The 10,220-nt window shown below is 41.6% G+C and overlaps 3 protein-coding genes across 3 annotated transcripts in view; 1 reads left to right on the forward strand and 2 right to left on the reverse strand.

The window, feature by feature from the left end:
- The window catches only part of esamb (endothelial cell adhesion molecule b), a 74,423-nt gene extending 73,179 nt beyond the window's left edge, over positions 1-1,244 (forward strand). The window contains exon 8 of the mRNA XM_037677575.1: positions 740-1,244. Within this exon, the coding sequence (XP_037533503.1) occupies positions 740-1,211 (472 nt within the window). The 3' untranslated portion in view covers positions 1,212-1,244. The remainder of the gene's footprint in view (positions 1-739) is intronic.
- The window catches only part of vps26b (VPS26, retromer complex component B), a 440,542-nt gene that overhangs the window by 414,735 nt on the left and 15,587 nt on the right, over positions 1-10,220 (reverse strand). The window lies entirely within an intron of this gene.
- On the reverse strand, positions 3,668-8,302 carry acad8 (acyl-CoA dehydrogenase family, member 8). The gene is made up of 11 exons (XM_037677581.1): positions 8,176-8,302; positions 7,649-7,749; positions 6,510-6,679; positions 6,298-6,407; positions 6,146-6,222; positions 5,926-6,063; positions 5,711-5,846; positions 4,341-4,438; positions 4,105-4,257; positions 3,880-3,982; positions 3,668-3,806 (listed from the first exon to the last, which is right to left on the reverse strand). The coding sequence occupies exons 1-11, from the start codon at positions 8,291-8,293 to the stop codon at positions 3,751-3,753; spliced, it is 1,260 nt and encodes a 419-aa protein (XP_037533509.1). The 5' UTR covers positions 8,294-8,302; the 3' UTR covers positions 3,668-3,750.

The following is a 10,220-nucleotide window of genomic DNA, read 5'->3' on the forward strand; positions in this document are numbered from 1 at the left end:
TCTGCAACATCACAAGATCTATTTTCTTCCAGTGTTGCATAAATTTTTTCACCAAGATCTTGCATTGATGACTAAGCACTAAGCAATTTGGGTGCATCACTTCACCTGCCTCTCTTCTTACCCTGATGCACCCATCACTCTGGAACAGGGTAGATCTGGACTCATCAGATCACATGACCTTCTTCCATTGCTCCAGAGTCCAATCTTTATGCTCCCTAGCAAATTGAAGCCTTTTTGCTCCAGTTAGTCTCACTGATTGGTGGTTTTCTTAAGGCTACACAGCTGTTCAGTCCCAGTCGCTTGAGTTCCCTTTACACTGTGCGTGTGGAAATGCTCTTACTTTCACTATTAAACACAGTCCTGAGTGCTACTGTTGTTTTTCTTCGATTTGATTTCACCAAACGTTTAAGTGATCACCGATCACGATCATTCAGGACTTTTTTTACCCAGCCACATTTTTTCCTCAAAGACGATGGGTCCCCACTATCCTTCCAGTTTTTAATAATGCGTTGGACAGTTCTTAACCCTGTTTTAGTAGTTACTGCAATCTCCTTAGATGTTTTCTCTGCTTGATGCCAGTGATTTGACCCTTCTCAAACAGACTGACATCTTTTCCAAGACCACACAATGTGTCTTTAGTCATTGTTGTTTAAGAATTGAGAAGCAACTCACTGCACCAGTTGGAGTTAAATAACTTGTTGCCAGGTGAAAGATTCTGAAAACAGTTCTTCCTCCACAGGGAGGACGCTCAGGCACCAAAGCGAGTATCGTGGGCGAAGAGCAACACCGGCTCTGACAACGTGTCTAAAAACGGCACATTGTCCTCCATAGCCACCAGCCCTCGCTCACAAGATCCTCGTCAGCCTGACTTCCGGTACCCGTACTCCCCCATGTCGGCGTCCGACACAGGCTCCGTGATCCACGCCTACCACCTGCGACCCGGAGAGGCCAACAGCTTGCAGGGGCTTCCCGGTTACAACATTGGAGGCACGCCAACACGGAAACACCGGAGGCCTCCCAGTACGAATGGGGCTCCTCCGCAGGTCCTCGGAAGCCCTGCGGCTGGCTTCCACAAAAGGACAGAGGGGGCTCAGCCTCAGGTGGGCCCTCCACTCACTGCGTCCCCACAGACCAGCTCCTCCACGCTGACTCGAGTGGGAACAGTGGCTGTGATGGTGCCAGCTCAGAGCCAAGCCGGGTCACTGGTGTAGCTAGCAGAGACGTGTCTGATGGACAGAGAGAAGACCACAAGGTGGAGAGGACATACAGACTAGAGACATTCTGACAATGTCTCGCAAGTGTCTTCGTTTACCCAAACTGTTCCTTTGGGTTGTTAAAAAAAATCAACACGTTGAAGAGGTTCGGCTTCTTTTCAGCTGTTATTTTTTTGTTTGATGCGTTCATGCTCCCCGTGGAGAAATCTTCATTAGCCTGAAAACGGTTCATTACAAAAAAATAAATAAAAGTCCAACATTGGTAAAGGGATCGTTAAGATCTTTATTAAAAGGGTTCTGTAGAAACTTTGTAAACAACATCTTACCTGTATTAGATAACTCGAACAATCTGTTTTTAGAGAAATATGATCGTAAAGCAACTCCTGCATCAACAACTTCATCTCGTCTAAACGAATGCTTTTTTTTTTTTTTTTTTTATCAAACTTTACATTAAATTCTGTGGTTATTTGCAAGTGGAAACAGCAGTAGCAGCTAGCTGTAGCACTTTCGGTGCAGACTGGAGTATTTACGTCAGGGAAATTATATTATTTCTGCCTGAATAACAGCGTGAGGTGAAACTGATGGGGATGTATAGTAGGACTGCTGATATTAGGAAAAGATGCAATATTATTGTGGAATATTACAATAAATCCACATGTTCTGTTTTACAATATTCCCATCACTCCCAGTGCACTGGCTTTGGGGATTTAGAAGATAAGGGGTCCATTTGATTAAGTTAGTATTATTTTGCACGCAGTTTAGGTTTTTTTTTTTAATCCTTTGCGTTATTGATATTGCGCACACTGATATTGTGATATCGATATCTTCGATATATTGTGCAGCCTCAATATAAAACAGATTATTTTTGTTTGTTTGTTTTTTTGTTGCAATTTTTAAGATTTAAGTTATTTTAAGATGGCAGCAGTCCACTTTGGTTTTGGTCTGTTCAGATTAGCACATAGCTCATCGACCTGGTCCAAAATAAACTTTAGTTTTCAAAACCGAGGTCACTCAAAGAGTCATCTACAACGGGTAAGATAATTCACTTTTTGCAATCATTGTGAAATCTGTTTTGGCTAAATTTTTATTGTTTATAAGATAACTTCATTATAAACACTTTTGGTTATTTTTTATTTTGGCTTTACCCTCCTGAGTAGATTAGTTTTCAGCTGACTGCGTTGGGTTCTGAGCAGAAACTCATGATTCAGGAACGGCGTCACGGTCTTCACCCGCAGTCGCATCGTGTTCGATAAAAAGGTGTGCAGACTTTTGCGGTGCGACTCTACGGCTGTGAACCGAGAGCTCCTGTAATTAACGGGTGTTTTACTTGTTCCAGTAGCTTGAATGTAAACTGAATTATGACGCTGTTCATCGTGTTTCAGGTGCTCGGGTTAAACGATTTCAAACGTGAGACCAACGAGAACAACCTGAGCTCGAATAAAGTGGATTTGTTTTTGTGGAGAAGCGCCACGTGTTGTTCAGTGGAGCTTTTGTTGCAGACAGTCTTTATTTTAATAAACCCATCTGAAGAGTTTCATTGTTTTCACTCGCACAACGAAGAGTCGTCTAAAGGGAAATCAAGCAGCAAATCCAGATGTTTTATTTTGAAGTGTGGCAGCAAACCTAAAAATCAACCAATATTTGTTCACGTTGTTGACTACAACCATAAGTCAGGGTTACAAAAGTGTCATTGCAGTAACTTTAATATAAATATTCAGAGACAGGTGTGGAGGTGTTGAAATGTAACACAAAACCAAGTCTTTAACAGGTTTGTCTTCAATACATAAAAATGTCTTATCTTCTAAAAAATTGTTATTAAGAAAATATGGATTTTTGGGAGGATAATAAAGTAAAAAGTAAATTAAACATAATTCTTGACTTTATTGGAGGTGAAACGTTAACAAACATTATTTTTTGTTATTGTGCTCTCCTAACTCAGAGGTCAAACTCGGTCAAGTATTCTGACACTTTTATCTTTAATCTGGATTTATTAAAAATCTACTTCAGGTCTGTTACAGTTGGTTTGTCTGTAAATATTATTTCTGACCAGTAGATGGCGCTGCTGACGAGCCTAGTTCTCCGTTTCTGACCCGTACCATGATTCTCAAAGGCTGAAATAAATGTTTCCAGCATCAGCAACAAATGTACCGCTCCGAATGCTGATAGGAACCATTTTACATGGATTATATTTCTGGAGAACATCTTAAACGCACCCCGATGGAGTTTAATGAGAGCTCAGATCACTGCTTTTCACGTGGGTGGGGACACAATTTGAGCTTTTTCCTGACACTGAGCAGAATCTGATCATAAGTAAAAAAAAAAGTGAAAACAAAATGTAAATAAATCTGAGGTCGAGGCAAAAATCTCGACTCGTTGAAAATCTGAGCCTATTTAGTGTTAAAAACAGTCTGCAGATAAAACCGTAACGGTTGATGTAACAAAAACCTGTTTGTGCTTCTCCAAACTGAAAACTTGAGCGGACCAGAACTACGGAGCATCCGCCCAGGAACTGATCCGGTCTGGGAGCGGAGACCCCTCAGGACTCGGTCAGCAGGTTTCGGGCGATAATCATCCTCATCACCTCGTTGGTTCCTTTAGGGAAAAAAACTAAACGTCAGACTGAGACGAGAAACGACACCAACAGGATGAAATCAAAAAGACTTGCCCTCGAGGATCTGATGGACTCTGATGTCCCGCACAAACTGCTGCACCGCGTAGTCCTTCAGGTAGCCGTAGCCGCCGTGCATCTGGAGGGTCTGGTTACAGATCTGTTCATGAAACCAAACCTCACGTGGATCAGAGTTCTACGGGCCTGAATCGGTCCTTTCTAAATGTCTGCCAGGGAGCGAGCAGAGGAAGACTCCCCGCCGAAGAGGACTGCAGGACTCACGTTGAAGCACTCGTCTGTGGCGAACAATTTGGCCATGGAGCAGAGCGTGACGGCGTCGGTCCGGTTCTCCTGCAGCGCCGTCGCAGCGTTGCGCACCATGAGGCGAGACGCCACCAGCTTCGTAGCCATCTCCGCCAGTTTGAACTGCAGAAACTAAAAGACCAAAACAAATGTTTGTTAGAGAAGAGGTGGTTGAGCAGCTCTGGTTTCTGGTCCAAAGGGCGCGAGCGGCTCACCTGGCTGCTGGCGAGCGTCCTTCCGAACTGTTTGCGCACCAGCAAGTGATCGCTGGCGAGCAGCACGCAGGCGTACGCCGCGCCCAGCGAACAGGAAGCTGAAGGGAAAAGGATCAAAGAGACTCCGTCTTTGTTCATCCATTTTCTTTAACCACTTCAGAAAAGATCGGGAGGTGAACCTGCAGCCTTCTTGCTGTGAGGAGACAGCTTTAACCACTGCGCCACCATGCCACCTAAGGGTCTTAGTGTTTCATATATTTATTATTGTGAGATATGACTTTCCATCCACTAACGGCTTCGATTACAATCAACTGTTGGAACTTTAGTTTTTTTGTTTAGTTATGAGATTAAAAAAAAAACATTACAGTAGTCCCTCATTACTTCACGGACTCTCTATTTCGTGTTTTTTCAATGTACACGACACACGACTGTCAACTTTAATACTCACGTGATTGGGACGGTACGAGACAAAAAGTTAACGAAATAAAATACTTCGGACAGGTGCCGCCATTTTGTAGTTTTCTTTCAATAAGCCTACACTGTAAGGCCAGTCAAAAGAACTACACTACCCAGAAGCCAACAGTGCTTCCAGCCGCTGCTTTCTGCTGAAATAGATGGAAAGTTTTGCAACTAAGTTCACAGAACTGGAAAGTCACAAATAATCCTGAAGCTCAATTATCCACGTGCACATCAAGCTGGACGGGGCGGTGGGCTTCGTCACTGCAGGGTAGGTCTGCCGAACCAGACCGGAACCGAGCCCGACCCGAGCTGCTGTTCTGCAGAGCTGGTGAGTAAAATTTTGCAGTACTGTACAGTACATATATGTATGTTGTTAAGATGATGCAGGTTTAAGAGTTTAGAACATTGCAAGAGTGTGGGAAGCCTTAAAATATATGTAAATACTAAAATAAACATAACGTTCCTGCTTTGCAATTTTTCACCCATCGTGGGGGGGGGTGTGGAACGTAACCCCCGTGATAATCGAGGGACGACTGTAATCCTTGTTTGATAAAACTTATGTTTTAGTCAAGACAAATGTAGAGTGATGATTGGAGTTCTTCGTTTGATGCAAACTCTTAAAGATGCAAAACTCGCCGTTAAATTTCCATAAACATACCTGCAAATAAAACAATGCGTCATATCTGAAAGGAAAACCTTGTAGCACTGGGAACTTGTTTTTTTTTTTTTTTTGGTGACCTGGTTTATGCTGCAGGTATAAAAAAGGAGCACCCATCCTCAGATGTGTCTATTTTCTGTCTGAGCAGAGCTCAAATTGAATAAAAGGCTTTAAACGATCCATACGTCGCTTCAGCGTGTTTGGATTCAGCTGCTGATCTGCTGGGAGTTCTGGGGAAACGAATCCGGCTCACCGATGTTGATCCTGCCTCCGTTCAGGCCTTTCATGGCGATGCTGAAGCCCTGTCCTTCCTTGCCGAGGCGGTTGGCGACGGGGACGGCGCAGTCCTCGAATATCACCGCCCTCGTTGGCTGAGAGTTCCAGCCCACCTGGAGAGCAGAGAGTTGTTTCTGACTAAACGCTGCCATCTAGTGGCAGATTGAAATGTCTCACAAGCGACAGCTGCACCTTCTTTTCCTTTTTGCCAAAGCTGAGGCCGGGAGTTCCCTTCTCCACCACCAGACACGAGATGCCCTTGGGTCCTCTGCCTCCTGTTCTGCACATCACAACGTACACGTCTGTGTCGCCTCCTCCACTGATGAAGGCCTAAAGAGTCAAGAGAGGACAAGTTTGTTAAAACTAAGCTAAAGGAGCTGAAACCACGAGCGCATCGGCTGATTTAATTTACCTTTGAGCCGTTTAGGACGTAATGATCACCCTTTCTCTGTGCAGACGTCAGAAGTGAAGCGGCGTCACTGCCGCTGCCTACAAACACACGTCTTAGGTTTAGTGACGCCTACCCTGTCCCATCACCGTGTTACCATGGTTACGGAGACAGACCTGGTTCAGTAAGACAATAGGAAGCAAACTTCTTCATCGAACAGAGATCAGGGCAGAACTTCTCCCTCTGGTCGTTATCACCAAAAGTGTCGATCATCCAGGCGCACATGCTGCAGAGAGCGACAAAAGCAGCCGTTTTACAAACGATCCATTGTTTCTGTCGTTTGAACTCCCTCCACATCCCATAACGGCCGAACACAAAAGATCTGTACTTGTGGATGCTGATGTAGGCCGTGGTGCTCGCACAGCCAGTGGACAGAGCCTCAAAGATGACGGACGTGTCGAGTCGAGAGAGGCCCGATCCTCCAACGTCCGGCTGAACGTAGATCCCACCGAAACCCAACTGGGCGGCTCTCCGCATCGTCTCCACCGGGAAGAACTCCTGCAGGGGGAAAAGTACCAAACAAAAAGTTTGATTTATAGGAACACGGTTTACTTTATAGAGACAACTTACAAAATGAACAGTAATAAAGACATAAACTAAATACTGACCGCAGGTTAAAGAAACAAAGAAAGCTGTAATTTGTAAAATAAATATCACTAACTTACAATTTCCTCCATTTACAGCAAAAACTACCTGCTTTACTTTGAATAAACTGGTTCAAACAGAAATGCTTTTTAAGAGCCACATTTAAGGTTTAATTCCTCAATAGCAGAAGGACTCGCTTAGGAGAGTAAAGCATTAAGAGTTTATTTATTAAGATTGTTACTGTGGTACCAAGAAATACTACGGTAAAAACGGTTATAATTTTACTAAATAAGAGCATGGATGATTTTAAAGAAGTGACTAAAAGACAAAATTATACTTGAAAATCACAGAAAGAGAAACATGTTATAAAAAGTACATTCAGCCCGAGCGCTGGAAGAAACAACGAAAACTACAGAAACCCCAAAAAGTCTGACAAAGATATTAGTTTTCTATAAAAAAAAAAAAATATATATATATATATATATATATATATATATATATATATATATAATACTCAAAATCTCTAAAAGTACTCTAAATGAACAAAGTATAATTGTTTGTTTTTGAAGGTGCTCGTTGTAAAGTCCTGAAGACCGGACAATATAATAAAAAATGTGCACTTATCGATGGTTAAAGTGTCATTAAATAAAAACTTGAGAGCCAAATTTGTGCGTTACTGCACACGTTTACCTTCAGAAACAACCAGGAAAACTGGTCAAACATTAATCTGAGGCCGTTACCTGCACAGACTACAGCTGCTTTGTTTACACCGAGTTTCCATTCAGTAGATCTGAAAAACTTCTGGAGTAAACTCAAACTGCACCATGTGATACAGTTCAGGTTCATCTTCAGCTTCATTCTGTAGGAGGCAGAGGAACATACCTGTTGGTCCCACTCCGCCATGTGTGGAGCCATTTCTTTGGCTGCGAAGTCAAAGGCCACTTTTTGAAACTCCTTCTGTTCATCTGAGAGCCCATAAGAAGCTGCCAACAAGGAGCAGAGAGAGGTCAGCACACACACAGGCAGTCAGTGTCTGCAAACACTGCTGCCACAAAACATGTAAACAGTGAGTGACAGAACTACGGTGGCCCTGAAGTTTAAACATACAGAACTGAAACAGGAGCAAATTAATCCACATCTGCCAAAGCCTACAGTATACTGTGTATCTGGTGGGACTTCTTAGGGCCCGGAAAAAGTACTAGGTGCTTAAAACAAACATTTGCTGTTGTAAATCTGAAAAGAAGAGCGATTAACTGACTAATGACAGCTGGGAAAAGCGCTGAATGAGAGTAAAATGCGTTTTATTTGGTCGAAAACTTGAGTTCGGGCGCTGACATTAGCTAAAAATGTAACGGAAGTTGCATTAAAATTAAAATTTATCCCCACAGTTCAGTTTATCTGAAACTCACGGTCGATGCATGAAGCTATCCCTCGATTCTGCGAGGTTCTGTTAAATATTAAACGGTGGTTCCGACAGAGGCTGCAGCCAAGCCGGGCGATTCTTGACAGAGGTCGGAGAACAGCCATTTTCGACTCCACTATGACGATCCAGGTGCTGGGGCTGATGGGTAATGTAGTTGTATTCAATACCGTACTCTCTAAAGTTACCAAGTAGTCTGAGAGTTGTCCCACTGCTAATATTTAAAGCATCTAAACGTACCCACTGTTCTGTCTGGTTAATATTTTATAAACACATTTGTTGTTTGTCAACAAAACAAACCGTTTCTTAGCTAGGAATCTCTAATGCGGTTATGCTGCATTTGGGTCGCCTCGGAAGTTAAACGCATCATTTCTCAAAGTCGCATAATATTTGACCTCCTGTGTAATAAAATAACGACTCTGAGGTTAATAGTCTAATATAATTAACAACATATAATCAATAAATTACAATATTCGTTAACTTAAGAAATGGAAAATAAAATGTTCACTAAAAAAGTGTGCACCGAATTTTTTTTCAGATGGATTTATACTGTTATAAACCAAACTATTTTTCATAATCCATAGTATAAATATCTACAAAAACAGTTTTATTGTTAATTGCTCGTGGGCGAAAGTTGTGAATTGCGAGATCATATGAGGTTTTATTTTAAAAATTCCGAAATCTGGGTTGACACCGAACGCATCATTAGCCAGCTAGCCTACGGTAGGAGTCGGTCTGTTCATCAAGCGTACCTGGATGTGTTGGCGTCACGTGCTGTGAGAATTCCGCGGGTTTTTATGGACCGGTTTGAAAGCTCGAGCTTACGCGAAAGGTACGAGATGAACTGAAGTTAGGAGACTAAAGTTTGTTGTAGTTCACAGTTCTGCTGCTGCTACAGCTGCTTTGACCTACATAAGAGCTAATTACAAAACTGGCAATTAAATATGTATTTCTAACAAAAATAGGAAAAAGTATAGGTTTATCCCATTAACAGTATTATTAACTAGATATTGGCACGTAATATGGAAGTTGAAGCCAAAACAGCTGTCATGTTGTAGGAAAATATCAACTTAGGAAGAAACGATTTTATAAGTTCCTCACTTTGATTTTTAAAACAAATCACACAGTTAATGCATTTAATCATAGGACTGAACTTTTCTTGTGGAAGAGCTCAAGTAAAAAACTGATATTTAAATCGGTCCTTCGTGTTTTCCTAAAGCAAATAAAATGTGAATCGTAGGTTTTGACTGCTAAAATTTGCTTTAGAAGCTGATGTGTTCCAATTAAAACAAGGAGAACATGCAATTAGGCAAAACGGTAGCTGATATGAGCTGAATAATAGCTAAAAGCTTAAATTTGCAAACATAACTAAAAGCATAAAGGAGTAGAACCATAGCTACATAAATCAAGCTAAGTGGAAGTTAAAGTTGGTTATGCCATAGTAAAAAAAAAAACTAACAAATTTCTCAAAACAGCAGACAAAGCTAAAATTAGCAAACCAGAATTTAAAATGATTTAAGCTGTAGCTAAAGTTAGTTTAGCTAAAACAAAATCAACGAAATAGCTCAAAAATCTAAATTAGCTGTAACAAAATAGATAAAATCAAACGTTGACTAAACTGCATCTGAAAACTTAAATTAGCTCAACTGTAGCTAAAATTAGCAAAGCTGTGGCTAAAAGATAATGTTAACCAAAATTTAAAAGTAGCATAAAAATAGAGAAACAAAGTTTTCTGAAGCAGATTTTAAAATCATAATAATTTGATCGAATTGAAGCCATTTTATTAATGTATTTCTCTAGGGAGTTTTGTTTTAAGTACAGTGTATCTAAATGCTGACTCAGCAGTGAGCACTCTGTTGTACCTAAATGCTGACTCAACACTCTGTTGTACTTAAATGCTGACTCAGCACTCGGTCATACATGAATGCTGACTCAGCACTTGGTCATACCTGAATGCTGACTCAGCACTCTGTTGTAACTGAATGCCGACTCAGCACTCGGTCGTACCTGAATGCTGACTCAGCATTCGATCGT

Source organism: Nematolebias whitei, chromosome 6 (assembly GCF_014905685.2).
Source record: "Nematolebias whitei isolate Nwh7 chromosome 6, NemWhi1, whole genome shotgun sequence".
NCBI lineage: Eukaryota > Metazoa > Chordata > Actinopteri > Cyprinodontiformes > Rivulidae > Nematolebias > Nematolebias whitei.